Genomic DNA, 27,520 nt, shown 5'->3' with positions numbered 1-27,520 from the left:
TTGAATGGGGAGAAACCTATAAATCTGAAACCATAAGCCAAATTATCATTTCAAAAGCATATTGGAAATAACTGTCAAGATCTGACCACAATTGCATAAATAGTTTGTAGTATTTGTCTAAAATAATGCACAAAATATGATTTTTCATTTTGTTTTAGCTACTGTGCAAACACATATCTCCACAATGAGGGGGCGCTTTTCCCACTTAAGGCTTTACCAGCAAACTGATTGGCTCATCTTTTTGAAGTGTGGGACTTTCTCCATAAACAGTTACCATGTTGAGCGTTATGAGCTTTCCTGTTCATTTTCCAACCAGTGACCTCCTCATCTCCTCCTTTATAATGTTGCTGGTTCATGGTTATGAGCTACTTTTACAGCATGGTTTTAGCTTAGTCACCTGTTAGCCTTTTAGTTTTACCACAAAGTCCTTATTAGAGTTGATAGTTATTAGCTATTTTCACAGTCACTGTTTGGCATGCTAGTTTTGTCACCTGCTAGGCCTCATTAGAGTTAGCAAGAAGATAGCAGACTACTGCTGGCCTGCTGATGGCAACGGCTGGTGACCCACTAGCTTTTTGCTCAGTATTTTCCAATCGGCCAATTGGTGGTTAAGCAAAGGATTAGACAAAATTGCACTTTTCATTGCTCATTTTCCATTCACAGTCCAACGTACTGATATTTCCTTCACCTCATTCTTTTGTTATCCTTTGTGTATTAGTTTAATCATATTAATAGCAGTATGGTAAATAAAGCTGGTTATATAGCTGTGATCAATCCAGCAGTGTCAGCAACGTTTTTAACGTCTTTTCCTAAATGAAAGGCTATGCGCATTTAAAATCTGTTTGATAAATTTAAAAAATAGTTAGACTTTGTACGACAGAGAGTAATCTGGGTGATCTGAGAGTGGACCAGTGGTGGCATATAGTCAGTGTGGTGCCAGCCTTAACAAGCCAGGAGAATTATATATGCTTGCTATCTGGGTTATTAGATTTTTACACAGCGTGATTCTGGCCAGGTCATAATGCTAGCTTTTTACTTTTAACACAAAGCCTTACTAGAGTTGATAATGACTATTTAAAGTGGAGAGTGATTTGTTATTTTCATGTTGTATGCTGTACTAATCTGCTCACCAGAATGCTGTGTCTTTTTCACACAGTGATGTTGGCTCGCTGTAATCTTTCATTTCTTGTAGCCATTAGCATATTTTCAATGTTTTCAAAGGACCACGCTGTCCGAGAGAGGCCACCCTCCTGTCTCAGAGCAGCGGGTGAGATAAGCCAGAATGTTATCCCTCTCCGCTCTCTAAGCTAGTATTCCATCGCAGCTGTGGTCCTATGAAACACACAAAGGCTGTTAAGAGAGAACAATAAATCACAAGCCTGCTCCTCAGTGCATGTGGATCTACAAGCCTGATGCTTCTCAAACTGTTTACAGGGGTTAAATTTCAGTGTACTGAGGTATGTGTTCTAATACTGAGTTCTTACTGTTGCAATAACTGTATCATCACTGTCTTGTCAACACATTTTAGAGATATAGAGTTTGGCAACAACAGTGATGACATGAAAAACATGACGTTATATTGTGCAGACCATATCCATGCCTTGCACCAATATTTTCCTTGTTTATTCATGATCGATTGGCCATGATGTGATCCACCAATGGTTATTGCACATAACCTATAGACCTCTCAACTCTATAGACCTTCTCAGAAGATGGCCCTTTCACCTTCCTACCTTTGAACACCTTGCAAATAAACACAATCAGTTTCAAGTCAAGCATTAAACTCCTGCGGTTTAATGCTATGCTGGTGATATTGACTTAGACATCGATGCCCCCAGGTCAGATTTTAGAGCACTGATAGGGTTGACCTTGACTCATTTGGCACGACCCCCAGTTGGTGGTCAGCTGAGAGATGTAAGCCAACCCTCCCAGGTGCAGTTTAGCCATGTCTGGCACGGTCAACAGCTTGGCTAGTCTTGATTGCACCAAATTCCTGCACAACTGTGAGAAGAAATAGAATCTGAATGCATGATGTGCCTAAAGGGTTCTCTCATTCTCGTTCTTTTTGTGATGCCGATGTTCTTTGCATTAGCTTAAGGTCTTTTAGACCGTTCCTCTAGACTGCAGTTTACTACACACGATCGAGGTTTTTACACACTATTAAATTTAATCACTCTTGTATGTCCGCCATCGTAAGCAATCCTGAGTTGCTCAGTGAGCAGTGATAATGAAAAATAGCAGCTGATGTTGTTTCTCTTGCTCCACCGAGTCTATTGTCTCTGGATGATCGGTCTTGTTTGTGGTTGGAAGTGGAAAATGATCAGACACCCACTCCAGACCGTTTTACTGCTTCCTCAGTTGTATTTTTACACGACGTGTGTGTTTGTCTAATCTTGCTTCTCCTTGGTACTTTCCGTTAGTGACACCCACCAGTTCGGGCCATGACTCAGCCACATTCCCTAAGAGAGACTCAGCGAAGGATCTTTAAGCTAATGTTTCTGCAGCCTGGCGAGCTGGCAATAACTCACTCTCAAGGTGAAATGTAGCCCTCATGGCTCTGTCCAACGTTCTGTTTAGCTAGAAACAGACCTTGATCGGATGAAGGTCCCATTTTGTAGAAAAATGAACGTTCTTCACCTTTTGAAAACACTGTAAAGCTCCCAGTTCACTTGAATATCACAAAACAGTCCAAGGAGGCAAACTGCACTCTTAAAAATATGGGTGATGCCACAGAAGATCCATTTTTAGTTTTCTATAGAACCTTTTAATGAATGGTTCTTGGGAAATTGGACTTTGCAAATTTGAATGTGAAGAACCTTCTAGTTCAAAGTTTAAAGACCCTCCACATAATGTAAAGATCCTAGAAAGGATGACTGATAAAGAACACTGATAAAGAACCTTTCTATTATGTGAAACATCTGTGAAAGGTTCTTCACATGCGCAAATCTCATTATCAAACATGGTTCTTTACGGACGCAAAAGGGTTCTTCTGTGGCCTTGCTTAAAGACCCCTTTGTAGCACCTTTTTTGAAGAGCTGCCAAAAAGGCCTGTTTTGAGTTTACTGTTTTTGTGATATCGCAAAAAAACGAAACATTCATATGTATCTGATTATTCAGTCTACAGCAGTTTAGCCCCACCCGTTCACGTGAAGTTATAAGGAGTGTTTCAGCCTGGGCTGCATTTTGAATGAGGTGCAATGCAGGGCAATCATAACAGGGACCATTCACATATATCAGTCTTAACGGCAGAGAAACAAAAACAGTAACAAAACAGGAATAAAAAAGAAGCCATGTACAAATGAATTCTGACTGTTTTTGGTACATAAAACCACAAAAATGCCTTGAGTAGACCTCCGGGGAAAAAATAAAATACAAGAAATATGTAGGACATGGGTTCTTTAATAACAAAATCTGTTACCTTCTAGAACTGGAAGGCTATAAAACAAAAACATCTGATCCACAGAGATACGGTTTAATGGAGCACACATTTCAAAGCAGCTTGGGCCAATCCAGTGTGAAACTAATATCACTTCATACTTGAAGTCATATGTCTGAGTGAACTACTGATTAAACTCCAGCTCAATCAGTTCTAATACCCATGCACCTCAAACAAAGAGTTCCTTCCAATCAAATCCACTTAGGTTTGGAAGTTTATTGGAAAGTGACACTTATATCAGTCTAACGTACTTCACAGCCAGAGAATGTCCACTACATCCTCAAGTGTTCATGAAACAATGGCACAGCTGACTTTGTAATCATAGCCAAGAAGAAATATCAGAATACAACTTTAATTCCTTCTGACAGGCATTTGCTGATGGCTAAGGCGGTGACGGTGTAGATTTGAAATGAACTGTCTTTGCTTCGCCTGTGTTATTGTCTGCTCACTCCCTGGTCAAGCTTCGTGCCGAACTCTAAATTTTATGAACTCAAGCAAAGTGACAGCTTTTCATTTCCTTCCATGTAGTATCCAATGTTTTCAGGTTGTTCCTGGTACATGTATCGTAAAGTGACCTGCTCTCACCCTTGCAACCTTTGTCTGTGATAACAGTCGTAATATTGCAGCCAGAAACATTCGGTGCCTTCTGGCTGTCCAGGCTTTGTGGTTGTGACCGCTTTTTCCATTTTCTCCAACCCAAACAGTCAGCTGCCATTTTTTTTTAAGACTAATGGGATTTGCTTTGCCAAGTAGTTTATTTCGCACACCAACTTTGACTGAGTTGAGCTCCCTGCTACCACACAACAATTAACAATACTTTGTGTCAGCTGTACATGCTCTTGCATGAATTACTCTGACAGAATCAGTTCTGTTCTCCATTATGTGATATGCACTATTAAAAAAGGGTCCTAAATGGTTTTGGCTTGGTCGTATGGTTCAAGACATAAAAAAAACTCTTTAGAATAAAGTCTTTACATTATCTAGAGGTTCTGTAAAATGACTAAAAATCTTTTAAAATGTTCTTCACACTTCTCATTTACAAACATGGTTCTTTAAACAGCAATACACTGAGAGGTTCTTTAGAGGTTCTTCTATGGCATGACTCCAAACAAAGCACCTTTTTTAAGAGTGTATTTTTATGAGGACATTTCATGTTGCATATCACAGAATATAGCTGACATGAGTGTGAAAGGTAATATGATATACTGTATATATTAAAACTCAATTTTCCAAGGGAATATAGGTAGTGGTTGGGTGGAAGAGCAGTACAAACGGACTGTATTTGAGATGAAATCCTTGATTGCCAGAGATAAAGCACTGGGAAAGAAGCTGTTCAGGTGCCTGCTGCTATTATTATTCAAAACCTCCATAGGGATGTTCCTGGAACAGGTGATGTGCTCTACACAGTAGAGTTTGGAAAAGATGTGCTTTTTTCCTGGACTTTCTTGATAGAATACAATAGCATACTTTAGTTTGCTAGTAGAGTAAGCAGTTTCTGAGCCAAATCAGATGATGTACTGACATGTTCAGTTATGACTTAGTGGGAGTGTATTTGAATGGACTGGCTAATGAGAACACACCGAGTAGAGTGTCCTATGGCTTCAACCAAAATACTATGACTCTGACCCCAGTAATTAGTTAGAACAGTTACTACATACATCTTTCTGTTTAAGTTGATGTCAAAAATTACATAAACAACTTTTTATCAAAGTTTAAATCATGATTTAGGCCCAATCCCATTTCTTATTTTTACCTCTACCTCTTGCTTTCGAGTCTCAACGTGCCCCTTGGAACTGAGTTACAAGGTGTAGTGGTTGAAATCTTCCTCTCTGAAATGGGACAACCCCCAAATAAAAAAGAACATTATTTCATTAATGGGTTACCAGCGCTGCTCTGTAGATGACCCTGCCCGTCTGCAGTGATAGCAGAGGAGGATAATGTTCAGTAACCTTGCTGCAATTATTTATTATAGCCCACCCCTAATTCTTCAGTGATATGAAGCTGAAGTCAACTATTCAGCCAGCTTCTTCCTTGAATTTTCATGTTCCACCTTAAATGGTGCAGCAGCTCTGACGCCTGAGGCGATTTAAGGTGGAATGGGAAATTTAGCTAGCTAGCTACCAAGACATTAGTATATTACTAGTGATTTTTTAATGCTTGTTATGAAGAAAATGACTGTACATTGACATAACATTAAACTAAGATAATAAATGGTTGTCATCATTTTTGGAGAAAACACTCACATTTGTGGAGTTCTTTGGTCACTTGTGCAGCCATCTTTCTGGTTTTTCTTTTTTTCTTATAACACTCCTTTTGGAGAGTGCCTATGAAAAACCTCAGTTTGGAGGGCCATGTAGCCCTAACACTTCGCCCTACCCCTCTGTCTCAACAAAAATCGGGACACCTTGTATTCCCATTTTGTGTGAATTTTAGCATAATTTTTAGCATAATTTGAGCACAGTAGCTGTCCTTTACGTTGTGTGAAAATGTCACTATAATTGTACCAATAAAAATGCTCCAAAACTGCTTGGAATACAATCTCTTTACATTATATTGAAAGTAAAGAATGCTTTTGTCCTCTCTTGTAAAGTTACCATTTTAGGGATACTTGTTTTTCTCTGGACAGCAATGATGTACCAAATGTAGACATGGGCAGCTTTGTTTCCTAACAATAAAAACGGGACATGGCAAAAATCACAAACTGGAGCTCCAATTGACTCAGACATAAATGGAACATCAGGCCCTGAAGTCATGGTAAAACTAGTTATACATTGCGGGTCCCAGTAGATCTCTGTACGATAGGACTTTTCTGTATATGTAGTCAAAAGGAATCTTCAGAGATTACTAATGTAATCAGAGGAACAATATGTTCTGGTGAATCATGGAAAGTATACAGTGGACTACTCTACTGTCATTATTAATTTGCCTTAGTGTCACATGGACAAATATTAGCCGTCACACTTGCGTGGGGAAAGCTTTCACTTCTGATGTGTCATGATGTTTATATGAAATAGTTGCTGCCCACAAAGTGGCTTAGTTAGATTGTGAGGCTGTGAGATACAGGGAGGCTGGAGAATGAGTGATAAGTCTTTGAACGTCCTCCAATAGATTTCAACCGAAGCTCTGAAGTCTACTCATGTAGACGATAGTCCAGAGACAAGCCCAGCTGATGAATCATTCCAAATGGTCAAACTCGGAGTTAGGTCCACAGTGATGTAAGTGTGTGAGCTGCTCAGGGGGTTTAATCCACATAAATAGTCTTTGTGTTCGTAAAACCTTGTTCTGGCCTTGTCATCTCGCCAGCCAGAAGATTAAGATGAAAGAAAGCTTTAAAGATAAGCCCTCGAGTTCTCTTCTATCTCCACATCTCCATCTCTTCCTCTCCTTAACAAATGACCCAACATCTGCTTCCACCTACATCTTCAGCTTTTTAAGCAGTTGCTGCGCTGCTTAGAAAGGTCTGGGATTTGGGTTAGTATGAGGGTGAATCATTCCTCTTCACTGAAGAACCATACTGTAGATAAGAAGCTCCTTTGAAATGATGGCTGCTTGGAAGAATCCATTGATTAAAGAGTGGGGAGTGTTTAGAGGCCTGAATAGTCCACAGTCCTGCTTCCTCAAGGTTGTGATAGGGTCTATTACTTCTGTGTCCTTGTGCTCAATTGGTGTCCATTTTCATTTTATTGGTCTCTTTAAGTATGTCAAACACTCTCTCTGGTCTGGGTGGAAAGGTGTTTTAAGAGTCTCTACAGCTTATTTGAAAGAAATCTTTTTACAGCTTCTTTGCGTCTGTATTGCTTTTTCAGCTACTAGATTATACATCATGAAGGATTTGATACACTATGTAAACAAAAGTATTAGGACACCCCTCCTAATGATTGAGTTTAGGTGTTTCAACTACACCTAAGGCTAACAGTTGGATAAAATTAAGCACATAGCCTTGCAGTCTTGATAGACAAACACTGGCAGAAGAATGGGTCGTTCTGATGAGCTCAGTGACTTTAAACATGGCACTGTCTTAAGATGCCACTTTTGCCACAAGCCAGATTGTAGATTTCTGCCCTGCTAGAACATTACCTGCCTGACTGCATTGAGCCAAATGTAAAGTATGGTGGAGGAGGGATAATGCTACGGGGTTGTTTTTCTGGGGTTGGTCTAGGCCCCTTAGTTCAGTGAAGGGAAATCTTAATACTTCAGCATACCAAGACATTTTGGACAATTGTATGCTTCTAACTTTGTGGGAGCAGTTTAGGGAAGACCCTTTTCTGTTCCAGCATGACTGTGCCCAGTGCACAAAGCAAGGTCCATAAAGGCATGGTTGGTTGAATTTGGTGTCCTGACTGGCCCACACAGAGCCCTGACCTCAACCCTATTGAACACTTTTAGGATAAACTAGAATACAGATTGCGACCCAGGCCCTCTTGTCCAACATCAATGTCTGTCTGCACAAATGCTTTTCTGAATGAACAGGCAAAAATTCCCACAGACACCCTCCAAAATCGTGTAGAAAGCTTCCCAGAAAAGTGGAAGCTGTTATAGCTGCAAAAGGAGGACCACCTCCATATCAATGCCAATGGATTTAGAATGGGATGTCATTAAAGCTCCTGTAGGTGTAATGTGTAGGTGTCCCAATAATTTTGTTCATATAATGTGTGCATTTTCTGAGTGGGTATTGCATTTAACTCATAGAGCAATGCAAAAATGATTTTACCTTAAAGTTTACCTTGCAGTGATATTACTAGATTCATGTAACATTATGGCTCTTGGTTGATAAGGCTCATTTCTTTTGCTTGGCACAGATCGAGAACTACATTAAAGAGAGCATGAAAGCAGAGATGGCCCAGTTACAGCAGAGTGCAGTCCACAATCACACAGCAGCCATGTTGGAAATGGGTACCAATCTTCTTTCCCAGACGGCCGAACAGACCCGCAAGCTCACCGACGTTGAGACTCAGGTATGTCCCTCCTAGGATCCATTCCACACAACACTTACTAAGCTAGTCCTCTTCTAATTGTATCTGCAGGATCACCACTAAAAAGCCAAGGAAAGCACTCAAGCCATATAAGATGCCTGTTCTCCCTTTATGCATCCTGCATGTTTGCTTTCCCACCGCACTTGGTGTCTAATGCGAATTTGAATGAGACACACAGGAATATGGCATGGCTTGTTTTTGCTGATTTGTCAAATGAAGGGTTTGCTTGGGGAAACCACTGTTCTTAAGTGCTACCGTATGGCCAAAGAACGCAGCAGTAGCTCCTTCTCCCCTGTTTATGACCTCTCCAGAGGTGCTGCTGGTTTAACACTGACCTATGGTGTGTTTATGAGTCCTGCATCATACCATGTTTTTAGTCTGGCTGTACTGCCTTATTTGGGTTCAGGTTTTGAATCAGACGTCCAGGCTGGAGATTCAACTGTTGGAGAATTCCCTGTCCACCAACAAGCTGGAGAAGCAGCTCATAGTGCAGACCAACGAGATCAGCAAACTGCACGACAAGAATGGGTAAGAACATGCTCTGAGCATTACTTTGCAAAAGTAGTCTAGGTTATGAAATGAACAAGCAAAAGGAACCTCACAGTGTTAAACACTGCAGAAAGGGCGACTCTTTGCTGTGCAAGAAGAGTCAGTTACAGTTACAGATCTGTGTAATATTTTATTGGTTAGACTTCATGTTTGTACATTTATGACCCACTTTGGGAATTTAGGGATGATGTCCCAGCAGATTGTCAAATGTTTTTTTTTCTTTGAAAACATTAACTTTTTTATAGCCTGCCTAGTAAGCAAGCCAAGGGTTGTCAATGTCTCGTTATTTTTGAAATATGCATGTAAAAGAGTTTTAAGGGATATTGCAATTGTAGGTGGCACCAGTTTAAGTATAGTCTTGTGAAGAAATAAGTACGCTACATGAAAGGTTTAGACTTTTTCAACATATTTGGGCATTCAGATATCCAAAGTTAAAATAATTTTAATTTAAATCTCCAATTATATAATGTTGATAGATAAAGATGATATAATTGAACCACTTAAGTGGCCAGGGCCCACCGGCAAGCCCAAAGTTTTATTACATACTTCTATAATTTAAGATTAGCTCAGTCAGTTTTCATGGAAGTCCCAGTAGTTACTAAATAATAAGCCTTACTATGTAAAAAAAACACGTTTTTTTATGTGGTTAATGAATGTATGAGAAGTTTAATTATAATTGTTATAATTGTTATATACAGAAATGCACTACATATATCACTACTTCAAATGTGTCAAACTGAAATCAAGTGCACCCGATCAGGTGCTAATGATTAGAACACTGTTAGAGAACATTGTGGAGCTATCTGTCTTATTTAAACCTCAGATATCTGGTCTGGTTTACACTTTGTTATTGGAGTGTGTGGTATAGATCAAAATAACTCACTGAGGCCTCCTAAAAAAATATGTATGTATGGGACTGGGAATGGATTTAAAAAGATTTTGAAAATAGCTGGAAGATCATCTACAAGTGGAGAGGATTAATAATCACTGCCAAGCTGTCCAGGGCAGGCCGGCCCAGCAAATTTAACCTGAAAGCAGACTGTAAGAAAAGAAGTTTCAAAATTTCATCACAGTAATCTACATGTAGAGTTGTTTGGCCAGAGTACCAAACACCATGTTCAGTGAAAACCAAAGACAGAATTTGATCAGAAAAACCTCATAGCAACTGTAATGCAGGGTGGTGAGAATGGTATGGTTTGGGGCTGCTTTGCTGCCTCAGAGCCTGGCCATACTTGCTATTATAGAATCAACTAAGAATTCTCTTTCATACCAGAGCACTCTTGAGAAGAAAGTGAGGCCATCTATCAAAAAGTTTAAACCAAAAAGTGGATCTTCCACCAGGATAATGATCCCAAACATACAAATAAATCTGCCAAGGAATGGGTCAAAATAGAGGAAATAGAGGGTTATGGAAGGGCCTAGTCAAAGACCAGATCTGAATCACGCTAAAATGCTGTAGGGGGATTTGAAACACGTTGTACATGCAAGAAAACCTTTCAAACTTTGCACAGTTAAAAGGATTCTTTGCAGAGGAGTGGGCAAAAAATTCTCCCAGTAGACGTCAAAAATTGGTAGACAGTTATAGCAAACTCTTACATAAACCTGTTTCTGGCAAAGGTGGCAATACCAGTTACGGACACTGAAAAAAATGACATCTTATCTAACTATCTAACCTTTTTTTTAAATTAAATGATTGCAAAGTTGAATTTTCATTGTTTTTGTTCTGTTACACATATTTAACTATGCATAATGTTTAGCTGAAGATCAAATAATGACACATCCACTTCAAAAAAAAAAAAAAAACATTTTGTGGGGTACTTACTACTTCACATAAATGTGTCAACTTTATAAGGACAAAGTAGACTAATATTTTAACACTGAATGCACCAATAATTTGACTTCTTGCCATTGTTATGCAGATGGCTCACATCCGAGAAATTTTGATTTCAAGCTTTGCTTGAGTATCATCTTTTACAGCTTGTTGCTGATCTACTTTTTTAAGATGTTCCCTGCAAGCTGCAGTCACGATCAGACTAAATTAGGCTTGCTTGGTCTTGTTAAAAAAAAGAGAAAAAAACATACTTGCTTCACGTCCAAAAAACACAAAACAGCCCATTACACAATACAACTTTTAATTCTCGACAACCGACAACACATTGAGTTCTCAGACAGTTACTTGGTCCCATACTGTGCAATGTAAAGCAACCTGCCAAAGAGATGAAAGATGTCCCCTGCTCTGCCTTTAAAATATAACCTTTATGAAGACATATTTTCCTAGATGGACTATTGCACGTTTAATGGTTTTGCAATACATGTCACTTGGATAGCTTTCCAGCATGGCGTTCGTTAATTGGCCTGATGGGACTTGTCTCTCATCGCCAATGCACGAGTCTGGTTCCCAGCGCTCTCTGCATGGCTACTCAGCTGCAGTTGAAAAATGCAGAGGAGAATTCATATTTCCTCATCACCATCATAAAGAAAGCAACTTTGCAGCATCTGTGTTCTGTATTTTGTTTCCAGTGCTGATGTCATTCCATTTATCTTGTTGAAGCCACTGATATAAAGCTGATATTTTGACTTGGTTAGTCATCATCCAAAACTTCATATATGCACATTTTTTGATTGAGCCAACATACTCAGATTAGTGAGCATCATGTGCCCGAGACGTAAAACCTTAGGACACGCCAATCCTATCTGTCTGCAGAAAAATCCCCAGATGTATATGATGAAACTGTGTTTGCTTGTGCAGTGTTTTAGTCATGGATACTGAGTACATTTATAAAAATATTTATGCACTTATTATAACCATAGCAAATCAATTTTACCCCCTATTGAGTGTGAATAATAAGGCAGCCGAATCACATCACAGTCACAAGATTGATTCTCACAGCTACAGTGTGTTTTTATCTTTTCACTCTTTCCTTACTGTCTTTCTGTTTGACCCCATTTACACCCACTCATTTTATGCAACTTGTCTCTGGATTGTATCCTGGTGAGATTTTAACTTCTTTCTGCAGGGTCCCTAGTGGACACTTTTCCAGCAAAACATTTTTCACATAATCAAGTAAAGTGTATTTTTCCCTGTAACTGTGTTATCAGATGAACAAGGACACTGCTGGCTGTCTGGGTGAAATGTTGTGACTGTTTGTTGAGCTGTTAGCGAGCAATGAGGGGTGAAAAGGGAGGGGTGAAACCCCCTGCTTTAAAAATATTTCCCATCTCTCCACAAAAACGACCAGACAGTATTACAGCTTTCTTCATAGCAAACAGTCTTGTACAACTGCCACAATAAAAATAGCATTTAAAAACAATAAAAAAGGTTTACTTACTTGCTCACCTATGACAAAATCCCAGTTTGTTTCAGTTTTGTATATTGTACACATTTCCATCAAAATATTTTGGTTTATCAGTGTTAATGAAGAACAAAAATGTGTAGTTCAACTGTGGAGGAAATAGCAGGAAATTGAGTTTTATGGCTACTGGGTTAACCATATGAGGTCAAATGCATCTCTGGTCAGTTGGAGTGACATCTTATTTCTATATGGGACACAATATGCAAGTTAGCTCATAACATCACAACCAACCGCCTTTCATTTTCTTAATTTCCAAGTTCTATGTAAAAGATGCCGCCTCAAAAATCAGTTTTGCACAGCACAGTCAATGTTTACAAGAACAAGGCTTGGCAAGTCATGGTGGTAATGAACAACATTACAGTATAACATAATATATTGGGAAGGATTTTGGTTGTCAAACATGACAAATGTATTGATACATGTACAACATCCTCCTTAAGTGTTTTAGCAATTGGGTTTAAATCTGATCTAAGTGCATTATGGGCACTTTTACAACTGCATTTTTTGTGGATTATCCCTATCTGAACATCATCTGATATGAGACAAGCAGGGGTGAGCAGGGTTGTTTTTTATTCTCTTTACTTTCTCTCAGGTTTCTGGAGCTGAAGATGCAGGAGATGGAGGCAAGGCACAAGCAGGAACTGGAGGTGTTGAGGGAGGAGAAGAGCAGTCTGCAGGCGCTGGTGGCCAGGCAGAGCGGAGTGATCCGCGAGCTGGAGAGCCAGCTGGGCCGAGCCACGGGCAACAGCACAGCACTGCAGAGACAGCAGCAGGACCTGATGGACACTGTGCACAGCCTCCTCAGCCTCTGCTCCAAAGATGGAGGTATGATTATACAGCACACAGTGTCTCCCAATTAAATGCAATTTTAAAAAAGCTGACATGAAACGAAGCAATGACCATATGTTTCTGAAAGCCCTGGTCAAATTACATGTTTTGTTGATTTTTTTGGTGAGTATATGCATTTGAGGGGGGTTGAGGTAAAAAATGACAAATTATTCTCCTTGTAAAAACGTCAGATTCAGATTCAGAGTACTTTATTATTCCCAAAGAAAGCAATTCATTTGCAGCTTTTCCCGTCCGTGCACACAACTATATATATGTATGTATATATATATATATAGATAGTATATATAGTATATATAGATAGATAGATAGATAGATAGATCATTTAGTATTATAGTAGCAAGACATATAATTAATAACATATAATAAAAACACAAACTTATATATATTAGGCAGAAATAAGAACAGAAATAAAAATAGACGTAAATTAGGCAGAAACAAAAAAAATAGACATAAGTTAAAGTATGAGAGAGTAGAAATAGAAGCATATCTATCTGAAGTATATCTATTTGCATATTTACATAGCATATAAAACAGATTTGTTGTATTTACATAAGAGCAGGTATTTCACTAAGTGGTATGAGGTAGTTTTCAACACAATTAATATGTAATTACACTATGTCACCCCCCTTCACCCTTTTTACAATTTAGCAACTGACTGTAAGCCTATTACAGCTTAAAAATGTTTTCAGTCATAATTTCTATAAATACTATGTCTATAAGAATCTAAATGGGCATTCATGACACATTATACATCATAATGCATATATAAGGCACTTTCAACATGGTTATAAATATTTGTAAAAATGCATTACACTTTATAGCCATGTTTACAATGCATTATTAATTGTTAATGTAATGCATTATAAGTAGTGTTCGCGTTATATTTTCAGCAACAAAGAACTCAGTCCCCACTCACAGTCATTAAGTCCTGCCTAGTCCTAAAAACACGCTGAGCAATGCCACGATTTCCTTTAATGACGTATGATCTGGAATGGAATAATAGCTGATAGTCATGTTTAATGTATTGGAACATGGCTTTGCAAGCTTCAAGCAAAGTGACAAAACCTGCAGCCACACGTGCCCTTTGCAGCTGAAATTGGTGACCTCTGCTCTGGGCCTTTACACTTTGGAATAAATAGCCACAGTGATAAATATAGCATGAATCAGTGGACAGAAATAGAACGTCTCCTACTCGCTGTGCTAAAATATCATTGCTGCCTTGAGAAAATGTTGTGTCTTCATATCAAAATAGTGCCATAGGTGAAGGAGAAAACCTTAAGTTTATATATTGATATATGTGATGGGATTAAAAAGCGTCAGCTCCTGGTGGGCGTACGTGCGCTTGTCTCATATGTCCTAATTTGCTCCAGTCAGACAATGTTGGGTTCTAACGGATGGACCTTATCACGCTTCAACACACTGCCTGTGCTTTCCTGGTTGACTGAAATGTCAAACAGCCCCTGTTTGAGTTACAGGCTGGCCCTATATAATGTCTCCCCACTGCAGTGATGCAGGGCTGGGGGTGGCCTTACGGTAACAGCAGGCCATGCAGTGAACTCATTAGCCCCGTTTCCCCACCCTAACCCCAGCGTGCCCTCTTGACCTTGCGTCTGCCCCACGTCTCCGTGGTCACAGGAAATTTAGCCTGGATGTCTGTGCTGGGACCGGCCCAAGCGTGGAGAAACTTCAGCCTTCTGAGCACGAGCTTCAATTCCTGCTGGGAGGGCATGGCAAGCGTGCCTGCTTCCTGTTGCTCTTTCTGCCATTAGGACACTCAGCTGACACCCAAGTGACTCTTTTAACCAGACCTCTGCATTCTCTGACCACTGTGAAAAAGCTGTAAACACATAAGCCGGCTGCCTCTGACCGCTGCTGAAGTCCTAGACAGAAACTCAAAGTAAATGTGTACATATATTGTCTGCAGTTCTAATGTTGAGGCATGAATGTGATTATCTTCCTTTAAACCTGCTCTTCTGTTATTTAGTTTGTCACTAGCTGGTATTTACAGAGCCCTGATTATGACGTCCTGTGTAAATAAAGATAATGCGTGGCCACGACTTAGTAAGGCGTGGGAATGAGATGATTAAGTCGTGGCCATGACTTAGTAAGGCGTGGGAACGAGATCACGACTTACTAAGTCGTGGCCATTTACTATCTTTATTTACACAGGATGTCATCATCAGGGTTCCGTAAAATACCAGCTTGTGACAAACTAAATAACAGAAAAGTAGGTTTAAAGGTAGATAATTATCTCATTCCCACACCTTACTAAGTCATGGCCACACATTATTTTTATTTATACAAGATGTCACCAGGTATTTTTAGCAGCCAAACATAAAAAAAAGAAATGATTTTACAATTCATTTGCCTTTTTTTTGTTGCTGTAATGAAACAAATCAATTGAAAGCTCTCAGGCTGCATTCAGACTGCTGGTAAAAGTGTCCCAAGTCTGGTTTACTGCACAAATCTGATTTGTTTGTGCAAAAGAACAGCAGTTCACCCAGCAAGTTCATCCAGCATCTGCTAGCTGTCCTATATATTTCCTTAAGGTTAAAAGACTCCATAATGTGACATTAAATTTTAATGCCTGCTTTAAACTTGGAGGACAAACAGCAGACACCTAAACAACCTGAAGTTTACAGAGAAGAGGAAAAAGTTATGAATTTCTGTGCTTGTTTTATTTGTTAAAGCTAATCAAAGAAAGGAAGAGCACTCTATTTCATTTTCCCTCTGTGAAGAAGAATACTAGCAAATGGACACAAACTCAGCACCAAAACACCAATGTACACACCTAAAAAAGATGGTTCTTTGCATGTTCATGGTTCCATATAGGACCGTTTTCTTTACTAAGGAACCATTACAGAACCATTTTAAGGGTGTATATTGGAAAAGAAACATGATCTAGGTAAGAATCCTTCACTCACTTTTTAAAACAAAAATATCCTTGAAGTAGAGTTGAATTTGGACAGCTGTTAGTTTGATTTCTCTGTGTTGGAAAGCACTGTGCTTACTTGCCTCACTTGGTTCCAAAGCCAAAGAAGATACGAAGCGTAACCACAGTCACGCATTTCACAAATCTGTTTCACATATTGGCAAAAAGATCAGATTTGGGACACTATTACCTGAAGTGTGAATATAGTCTTAGTACTGTTCAGTCTGTTCTGAATGTGTGTGCATGCTTGCTCAGAAACTATTGCAGTGCATCCAACAATAAAGGCAGCATTGTGCCTTTTTTATATAGTGATAGAAACCCGTAGCAGAGAAACCTTCATTTCCACACGCTCGTCCATGTCAGCATTCCCAGCACGCAATAAAATATTGAACTGAAATGGTTCTTGCTATTATCCTCTCACAGTATTCTTGTTGACACTAATTCTTTGTAAATAACATGAGGTGTTTAGTATGGTTTTAGTGGTGGAAATCCCAGGGATCTTGTTTGAACTGTCCCTAGATGTAGCTTTGCCCTACAAATGAATCTGTGCTACTGAATTTTGTGGTTCTGCAGGAAATTAATCACTTGAGCTCATATCTGGGTTTTCAGAGTATAACAAAGCCAAAACGTGTTTATTGGGCAAAAGAATGGCTTCTCTGGAGTTACTGTTTTGCTCTCATATAGCAGTAAGGAGCTTTGGGTCCACTACAGAGGTCACCTTCTTCACCTCTGGCTGAATTAGTCAAACCTTAATGAGTCCAACGGGACAGTGTGCGCTCTGGAGGTGAAAATGGAGGTTGGGAGGTCGCCTGTCGGACTAACATGACTCCTCTACTGCAATTCAAAACTAGCTCCAAGGCGCCTTTCTGGGAGAGGACAGAGAACCATTTGCTTACCAAGTTACTACAAATGTGGGGCATATAACATCATCATCTGGGATCTACATGAATTAGCCTCTGTTTTGAGACTTGAACCTGAATAATGCTTTGAGTTCTTGGGTGAAATAAGCTATGAATGTTATTGTAAGCAGAAAAGCATAAATCTAGGTTTGAATAATAAGAGCACGCTTGTCATTTATTGAATGGCTGCCACGAAAGTTCTTGTTCTATGCTTTTTTTTGGACATGTGTCTTTAATGATGCCAAAGTGTAATGAACTCATCTTTGTAATACAATTATCACTTATAAACACACTACAACTCAGTAAACCAAATGATGTTTTTAATGGTAACTGAGCTTAGTTTGGGCATCTGTTACAAATCCCTGGCTGCTAAATATGATTTTCTTTTTCTGTATTGTATTATCCCACCTAATGAATAGCATCAATCATCTTTACAGCCAGGATAGCATAGTCTGCTGCAAAATATTGTTTTCAGTCACCACGTTTAGCTTTCTAGGGATGTATTGTATCTCAATGTGGCACTTTTATGCACTTCCAAACATTCAGGCCTGAAATGGATCTCTTAGGTTGTAGCACAATCCATTATTAGGATGGCATGTTTGGTCCTTATGTAATGTTTTAGTTGGCAGTCCAGTTGGCTAGTGCCACTGAATAATTTTGCTCTCCCTTTTGATCGTCGCCATTTCAGTTGTTGGTATGTTTTCATCATTCTTATGATATTAATACGGCCTCTAAATTTCAAGCCAGCCTGGCACTGCTAGCTGATATTGACCTTTGCCCTTGCTTGGCCTATTTTAGTCCCACAGTTTACTCTGGACACTTTAATTCTTATAACGCTTATTTGGGTTGAATGAGGGTTTGTAGAGTTTTGGAAAGTTTGTTTGTCTGAAGTCGTAATTTATAGATATTGATTTGCCTGTTTGTACTTTTCACATAGACCCCCCACTGAACAGAAGTCTCTACTGAATCAGCAAGAATTCATATGTAAATAGATAGTAGTGTATGAAAAAATGGCTCTTGGTTCCAGGACACAAGCTGTTTAATAGCTCCTGTTACAACAGCTCAGTTTAAAGTGTAATTTCTTTCTCTGTGAGAATCCCTATGATGCCTGCATACTATTTCGTCAACGCTATGTTGACGACTTTCGTCAGTGGATGAATATACAGTCCATGCTGAAACATTCTTTTTCACTTTAAAAACAAACTAAACTGTTTAGGTGAATATATATTTAAATGCGTTGGTTTCAGTGACATCACCAAAACAACAAATTCAATACAGGCAACCTTTGCAGCAGTTTTTCCAAATGTGGATTATTAATTAGCCCTTGTTTGGAGAGCTGGTCCTTTTTAATGTCTCAGTGTAATGTGTAGAGTTCGATGAAATCTGGGAAATGAATTGTAGCTTTTGAAACATTAACATGTTTACATACTAAAAGCTCTTCTATTTTACAAAAGGAAAATTATTTTTTTCATTATTTGGGCTCTTTAAACACTAAGGGCATGTATGTGGGCCTACATTTCAGTTCCTCACTCTCATAAACTCACAAAATACATATTAGTTTCAAAGTAGCTTCTAAATGATAATCCTTAGGCTTACTACCTGAATAATAAGCCCAAGGTTCAAGGGGGTTAGTATTAATACACAGCTAAAGCTAGCACAACTAAAAGTGTCACTGAAGTCTACGACTGACAACAAACATGGTGCTATACTCAATGCTCTTCATGGTACATTCATACTGTATTAAACTTAATACTTATTACTCAGCAACCATTATAAATTATTTGGTAAATACTATTAAGCTCATATATTGTCACCGGCATACCAAAACCTGCTAACACTATAGGTTTAAACACTATTTTTGTGAGTTCAGACCATGCCTTCAACATGTGGTGGTAGTATGAGGGAAGACTGATTGAGGGAGGGGACTGGAACTTGGGCTGGAGTGCTGAGCAGCTTCTGCTTGGAGCTAGAAGGCCAGACCCTCCTTGTAACTGTGGGAGGACTGACCTAGGACTGAGGGACAGAGAGGAGATGGGGTGGAGGTGAGGATTGCAAGAACTTTGTCACAGGAAACGGAAATAAGGATGGGAATTTATAGGGTGTTAGATTGGAAGGAGGAGGGGTTTCAGGCATGTTCCTTGCCCCAAATTCCAGTTATTTCACAATTCCTTTGAAAATGCCAGCTACCATTTAGAAACTGCAAACAATTGTCATTAATGAATCAACAGAAATTATCCAAAATTACTGGTACATTTGCACAACTTACAGTACTAGGTCTTGCATCGTTGTTTTTTTAATATCTGTTCATATATTTTTTTTAATTCCTGTTTTGGAAACTCTTTTTACTTATTTTCCTTTAACTTTCCCCTTACTTACGCAAGTGTATTAGCTTATATTTAAACTCCTCAAAAATATTGCCTGAAACAATGAATACCTTGTACTTAATGTCCGCTGTGACTAGAACTTCAATAAATGAATGGTGGTCTCTGACTTTTACACAGTATCATACATCAAAATGAATAGACCTTCTGCCTTTATGAGTTGCCATTTTGGAGGTTTTGTCGCACAGTGGTGATCTGAGGTATGTATTTATGAAAGAGAGGGCATATATATGAGCTCTTGCAGTTTGAAGGGTTAAAACCACTCGAGATCTCTGAACATTGCTCTCTCTAGGACGTTCTTCCCCTGCTCCTCTGCTGCCTTAGCTTCTCGGGCTCCTGTCTGGTGGTAAATTGCTGCTGGACAGGTTGGGCTTCTTGTTGTGTTAGACTCCGCAGCGCACAGTTCCACTCTGTGAACCTGTCACTGTGGGGATCCTTGTCACTGACACTCAATCCTTTAAGAGAAAGGCAGGCATAATGGCCCCTAACGAAGAGCTTCCCCCACCCCTCACCCTGTGCCTCACGCCAGGGATCAAAGCCAGGCCTAAACACCCCTGACACATCCCACTTGGTGGTGACATCTCTTCTCCCTAAACAGCTCCAACAGCGAAAACAATGGTGTGAAAGCCGAGCCGGGGCTCTTTCCGAGCGCAAGAGAAGAGGGATCGGAAGGAATTTTCAGCGACATAAGCGGGACCCCGGCGCGTAAATATAAACCACTTGTTATAACAGGAACTTGAAATTTATAGCTTGTAGTATTTTGTCCACGGACCCTTGCTTAGTTTCAAAATATTGGCGGGGGTAATTATGTGCAGATGGAGGCAAAACCAGCTGCCAGCTCTGAAAGGCCTGTCAGAACGGGACGGTTCCTCACAGGGAGCAAGAGATCAGCACTCTGATTAAAGGCCTTTCACACTGGAAATGTGTCACTCACTGCTGGAAAGATCTTACAGATAATATGCCAAAGAGCTGCCCCGAATACTTTCTTTCAGTGCTCTCCATCCTGCGTTCTGAATTTTCCACGCCTGTGTGTATTATTTATTCCGTTATCTCACTTAGATTGAGCATGCTTTGTTTTAGTGACTGGATCTTTAATCCGTTCCACTGCCTTCAGAATGTCTCCTGGAGCGTGTGTTTTCACATCACCACAGCCCAGCTCACTGGTGTTTTTTCACTGTCTGTAAGTGCGATTGATTTGTGCATGTCTAACTTGAGACAGAAACAGTGGCATACGCTTTTATACACATTCCATCCCTTCCATCCTCAGCACGCTCTCTGCCAACCACAACCCTATATATTTAATCCTTACTGGATGTCATTGCTGAAACATTCTGTGCTCTCCCTCCAAAAGCCTTCCATCACCAAAACTGCCCTCCTTCCATTCGCATGGATGTTATTAACCATTCAGACCACAGCTGAAATATAGCATAATAGAACTTGTGAAGATTAGCATCACCCACCAGAGTTTTCAGTGCCAGACTGTAGACGCATGTCATTCACTTTGTTACATGGATAAATTTAGCCCTGCTGAAATGGAGAGCTTAGTGGTGGCAGCCTGCATCACCCATGTTGAGACTCAGTTACAGCACTGAAGGGTATATGGCCATGTTCTGTCCAACTGGCATTATAACTGTAAACTGTCATCGGTCATATTTGAAGTAATCTTCCATCATCAAGGATGCAGGAGGGTGCAATTTTATATGATTCTTTTTTTTTATTTTAATTTTTTGATGACATCAAAATAAACCATGTCATAACATGCTACCCATATGCAAAGGAAGTATATTTCCACAAATATCTGTGAAGTGTGTATTGTATTTGCTTATACTTAACATATATGTGCATATATTGGCATATATTTATGCATATAAATGGCACATTTAAATATATTTAGCACATATATTTTAAAGCATCACATGAATTGCACATAATTTATTAATCCTATTAAATCCTATTAAATTTTACACAATGCAAAGGGCAGCTAGTGTTCACAAATTATGAAGGACAACAAAACACAACAAAATTTGGGTTAGACCATTTTAAGTAACACTTTATTTGGACCGTCCACTTTAGATTCTTTTGTAGATACTTAATTAACTCTAAACCTGGCTCTAATCCTAACCCTAACCTCAACCCAAAGCCTAAACCCAACCCTCACCCTGGTCCTAGCCCTGACCCTGGTCCAAATCCTAGCCCTAACCCCACCACTGTTTAGTATCGACAGATAGTTTGTTAACAATTTAAACATCTGTAGAAAATCTATAGGGGACTATAGTGGACAATCCAAACGAAGTGAAACCCCATTTTGTCCTAACAGCGATGGTCTGCATATATACTTTTCTTCTGAATGTATATTTGACAGAAAATAACAGTGAACACATGTAATCGGCACAGCAAATTGATGGATGCCCCGCCCACTCCCACTCTCACTCCCTCTGAACAAGCTTTATGCATATAAGCTAAGCAGCAACCAATCAAACAGTTATGTGGCATAGAAACCAACTGTGTTGTGCAATACTGACAAATCTAATCTACTTGAATTGTGGTGAAATTTGAAATTTTGAGATACAGTGATTTATTCCCTGAGGTTTCAAAATCAAATTGGATTATTGTGAGGTTTAGAGATTTACACCACCACTGAACACGTGAATAACCAAACAGGCTTTTTGTTTCTACAGTGGTGCCCAACAGCACAAAGCAAGCTGACGAGGAGAAGAAATTCCGGGACTGTGCTGATCTGTACGAGTCAGGCATCCGGAAGAACGGAGTATACACAATCAACATCAGCCCTCAGGAAACCAAAAAGGTGTGTGTGTTCAGATCTCCTCAGAAATGAAATGTAACTCCTCTTGATTGCTGCTGGCCTTGTAAGTTTGAATGTACAGACAATGGAGCCAGTGAAAGCCTTTTCTAAGAAGGTCAGAAAATATGAGGTCTCAAAGACGCCACATATTTTTGGTATTTTTATAGTTTTGAAAACATGTTTTTTTTCTCTGTGTTTTGGCCTCCTGTTCAAAAGAAACCTGCATTTTAGGTCAATGAAAACAGATCTTTTCAAAAATGCTCTCCAGGGTGGAGATTTTTGAAATCACTCACTGTTGTGCATGCTTGTTTCTGTTTTCATTTAATGAATAAGCAGAACTCTGTATGAAATATGACGGATGTCTAGGTTGTTTCAGAATGTTCCGAAATTTGGGGGTTCATCAATTATTTATTATTGAATTTAGTTTTTCTTTTTCTTTATACTCTTAGTTGGAGGCATCAGATTGTACTGCACTCAGTTCTATTAAATGGGTGTCTAGTTGATTGTAAATATTAAAAATCTGTAGATCTTACACATCTCCTCATCATCAAGAAAAGCAACAATTCACTCTTTCCACCAATCTCTTGTGAAACTGAGTTTTCAGATTAACAAATATGCTGCATCACATTATCTTAGGCATAGTTACAGTTGCTATGAAGGACCAACTGGGTGAACCAATTTGCAATAGCAAAGTCAGGTTTGGGAAAAAAATACACAATTCAAATGGAGAAAAGCAAGAAACTTCCCTGCCTAATCAGGACCATAAGACTTTTCAGAAACAGTTGCGTATCAACGGCAGCAAACACTGGCTGTTTTTCCTCTTTCAAGCTTTTATTTTCCGGCAGAAATCCGACTTTGAATCTATGTGAAATATCAAATTATGGAAATCTGTCAGCTTGAGTTAAGTCAAACAAGCCTGTTATGGTTATAACATGCAGCCATCAATTGTTTAGAAAATCTCTATTTTACATGATACGCGTGCTTACAGTGTTCTTCTTGTGATGTTTGGCATCAAATTTTATGGGGTCTTATTGTCCCCTGCTGGGCTGGCATTAAACTACATGAACTCACGCTCATCTTTCTTGCTGTTCTCTTCTTATGACGATGTATTTATTGATGTGTTTTATGTCTCGTCCTGGTCCTCAGTCCTGCATGTTTTAGTACCTTCCCAACAGACCGTTTTCAAATCATCCATTAATTAGCAAGCCTTTCATAAATTTAAACGAGATGTGGAAGATAAGGAAACCTTGGCAGTGCTGTACTAGGCAACACTATATTATTGATAGGAAAAGTTAGGAGGAGAGCCATGGTGGCTATATTGATCCAGAGAGGAATGATTGCCTAGAATCATTTTGGCTGGGTCAGTGAAGGGAGGCAGGTGGTCAGCACCTCGACAGAGTGCAGCCAGAGGGTATGAGGTAGGGTGGAGGGGCCGCTTAGTAAACTTGAGCCAACTTTGTGCGAAAAATACTTAGCGCTTATTTATATCAGAGGTTTCCAGTCCAGTCCTCAAGGACCCATAGCTGGTCCAAGTTTTTGCTCTATTCTCGAACACATTTCAGATGACCCAGGTAATCAGCACTTTATAGCCCAGGTGTGCTGAGGACTGGAATAGATTGGGAATGTGGACTGGCTGGTGGTCCACAGAGACTGGATTGGCTCCTTATGTTCTAAGGATATTTGGGGTTAGTTTAGGAGATCGGGGTCATACTGGTGGGGACACTGTGATAAAGCACGAGATAATCCCTTTATGGTAAGTTGTGTAGGGTGAAAGATGATATGAGTGCAGAAATGAATAGGTTGTATAATATAGATGGGGCTTTAGGGAGAAGGTGCTGTCAAAAGAGCGTGTTTATGTGTGCATGTATGTGTGTGTGTATAGACATGTGTCTGGGTGTCTTGTTTCACCAAAGATCCAGAGTCAGTTGTAGTTGGATAACTGTCCTCTCAATGGTCTGTGTGTATTTAGGTGTATAAGCTTTGGCACCAAAGAGAACTTTATGCTGCTCATATATGACTAGATTACAGCCATGTGTCCCTTTGTGTCCCCGCTTTGATCTTTGGTCTGATCTTCTGACCTGCTCTAATTGCTGCCAACCAAAAAAAATCAACATGGTGGGAATTTTCTAAGTAGTGATAAGAAGTAAGAGCAACACAAAATAGGCCTACAATTGAACTAACCATGCTCTGCCCATAAATTCTTTCATAGCTACTATTGTGAGGTTGTGATCCGTCACACTGTTCCAATAGATAAGAGGTAGTTTTTTGTTGTGTAGTTAATCTAACATTAATAGGGTAGCCAATTATGTTGCTGTTTCCAGCCTGCCTACTTTTAATTATCTACAACAGCGTAGTCCTGATTGGCCAAGTAACATTTTAAACTTTAAACTCTGTGTTATGTAGACACTGAAAACAACTATTCAGCAGTCCAGTTTAAATAATGTATATGTAAATTCTCATCATTTGCATGTAATTTTTATATTTTTTCTCTTTAACTCTTTACCAAGCCACGGCCCTGCCATCAGGCCCAAAGTTTTATTACACACTATTATAAGTAAGTAAGTAAGTAAGTAAAGTTTATTTATATAGCGCTTTTTATAACAGGTGTTGTCATAAAGCAGCTTTACAAGGAAATCAGCATTACAGAAAGAAATCCGGGTCCAAGCCCCCATGAGCAAGCCAGTGGTGACAGTGGCAAGGAAAAACTCCCTAAGAGAAACAGGAAGAAACCTTGAGAGGAACCAAGACTCAGAAGGGGAACCCATCCTCCTCTGGTCGACACCGGATAGTAAACATTGTTAGTACAAAAACAGGGAAAACAGGTGGAGCAAATGATTCATTTGATAGTTTAGTTCATGCAGCAGCAGCGGCAGCAGCTTCAGCATCAGTGGGGTCAGGTTGTGAGGGTGCACGGCGTAGTACAGCATGAAGCTTGATGGTGGTCAAGCCGGTCCAGCGGGCTGGCGAGCAGTGGCACCCGATCAAGGCGTGATTTATTAATTTGATTAGTTTAAATGATTGATTAGTTCAAATGATTAATTTGATTAGTTTAGTTCATGCAACAGCAGCATCAGTGGGGTCAGGTTGTGAGGGTGAGTTTGCACGGCGTTGTACAGCAAGAAGCTCAATGGTGGTCAAGCCGGTCCAGAGGGCTGGCGAGCAGTGGCACCCGATCAAGGCAGAGAGGCAGCAGCATCAGAATGAACAGGATGGGCAGCTGTTCAACTCGGCAAAGGAAAGAAAGAAAGGAAAAACACACAGAGAGTCAGTTCTGTAATGAGTGACTGACAGAACTGAGAGTCAGTTCTGTAATGGGTGTCAGTTCTGTAATGGGCGACTGATCACAGATTACAGTGTTAGCAGAGCAGCAGAGACTCTGGCAGGTATAGAACTGACAGGGAAAACTAATTACCAAAGGCTTGACTATACAAGTAAGCTTTTAGCTTAGACTTAAACACTGAGGCTGTGTCTGAGTCCCGAACATTAACAGGAAGATTATTCCAAATGTACGGTTGATAAAACTGGGCTGATATGGTCAAACTTTCGCGTTCTAGTAAGAACTCTGGCTGCAGCGTTCTGGACTAGCTGAAGCTTGTTAAGGCTTTTGCTAGGACATCCAGCCAGCAGGGCATTACAGTAATCTAGCCTTGAAGTAATAAATGCATGAACTAACTTTTCTGCATCCTGTAGAGAGAATGCATTTCTCAATTTAGCAATATTGCGGAGATGCAGGAAGGCTGTTATATTAGTTACGTGTGCGTCAAAGGACAGATCGGTCTCTATAATGACACCAAGGCTTTTTACAGATGAGCTTGATGCAACTGAGAAATTGCATCAATTGTATCTTTACCAACCCATGGCCCTGCCATCAGGCCCAAAGTTTTATTACACACTATTATAACCAAAGAGAACCTCCATTAGTTTGCATTGAAGTCCCCTAGTTAATGAATAATAAGCCTCCGTATGCAATAAGCCTGGAATGTTAAGGGGTTACATTTTGGCCGACATTCTGTAAAGTTTGCTCAACCTCACAACAGTTGCTAAGAACAAAGCTTTTTTGTGGTTGGAGCCTAAATGTGATTCTCTTGAGAATGAACATTAAAGGATTTGTATGCAAACAGGTATACTGCAACATGGAGTCCGCCGGTGGAGGATGGACAGTAATCCAGCATCGGGAGGATGGCAGCGTTGATTTCCAGAGGACATGGAAAGAATACAAAATGGTACGCAGCCAGACATCTCATTTCTAACCTCATCCTGACTTTATAACATCCATCTCTATAGCCATCATGTTGATTCACTCCCTTTCAGGCAACACATGTAGGTTATATATCTCCCAACTTCAGCTGTCCTTGATTTAGCCTGTTGAAAAGACTGTTGAGGAATGTCTAAGATGGCCAGTAGAAGAGTAAGCAGATGTATGGCTCTTTATTTTAGAGGTGGGAGGATTCTCCACTTAGCAACGCTGAACTGAGCGTCTGGGCTGGCACGTGAGCGCCAGAGGGCATGACTCGGTTTCAGTCTCTTTCGCAGATGAGAAAACTTCACAAAGTCCAAAAGCAATAACAGTTTGTTCTGCATATTAGACTCTTGGCTACATGCACCATTTTTTTGCACACATGATATAGACATAAGTCAACTCTTGAGAAATGAAGAAGGTTTTGTCAGCATTGCATGGCTCCAGCAAATGCCATGGGACGGCGCGATTTAAGTTAGAAGACTTTAGCAGGTGTTTATTAACTGCTTTGGATCCGCGTGAATTGTGTGTAATTAATGCTCCATTACGTTCAGAAGCTACATACTGCTACATCGGTCCAGAAGCCCCTCCAGCTAGTTTAAAGAGCTGTTAAGTACTTTTTTATTACCAGTATTATTTTCAGTGTGGTAAGCTGCAGTAAATACAATATTAAACTTTTGAACCCTAGTCTTATTTGGTTATTATTCTTATTATTAAAGTAACTGCAATTTAAAAAGACAACTTACTGTTCTTTGTTTTATTATTCTACATTTTTTGTGCTGTTTTGATGGGTCACAGTTTTGAAGCTTAAAGCTAGAATCACAAAACTTTGCAAGATTTTAGAGCCTATTTAGGAGCAACGCACTTGCACTATTGCCACAAATAGTTATTACATACAGACTTACACATATACAAGTATATATATATGCACCATCAGAAACATCAAGGGACATTCAGAGTACACAAAAACCCTCTGTAAAGCATATTTGTTATACCCTGAAAATAAAAAAAAAACATATGGAGTAAAGCCACAGTTGGATATCTCAACCAAAAGCAAAGGAAACATCACGGCTGACCTCCAATACAGCTGGCATTACAGGCACATCTG

General features: G+C 39.6%; 1 protein-coding gene across 1 annotated transcript in view; it reads left to right on the top strand.

Annotated features, from left to right (window-relative positions):
* angpt1 (angiopoietin 1) overlaps nt 1–27,520 on the top strand; it is an 87,750-nt gene that overhangs the window by 23,553 nt on the left and 36,677 nt on the right. The window contains exons 2-6 of the mRNA XM_036566645.1: nt 8,236–8,391; nt 8,816–8,937; nt 12,904–13,136; nt 22,051–22,178; nt 26,297–26,398. Coding sequence (XP_036422538.1) covers nt 8,236–8,391; nt 8,816–8,937; nt 12,904–13,136; nt 22,051–22,178; nt 26,297–26,398 — 741 coding nt within the window. The remainder of the gene's footprint in view (nt 1–8,235; nt 8,392–8,815; nt 8,938–12,903; nt 13,137–22,050; nt 22,179–26,296; nt 26,399–27,520) is intronic.

The sequence above is a fragment of the Colossoma macropomum genome, unplaced genomic scaffold, assembly GCF_904425465.1.
Source record: "Colossoma macropomum unplaced genomic scaffold, Colossoma_macropomum, whole genome shotgun sequence".
Classification (NCBI taxonomy): domain Eukaryota; kingdom Metazoa; phylum Chordata; class Actinopteri; order Characiformes; family Serrasalmidae; genus Colossoma; species Colossoma macropomum.
This window is presented reverse-complemented; position numbering and strand designations above follow the sequence as displayed.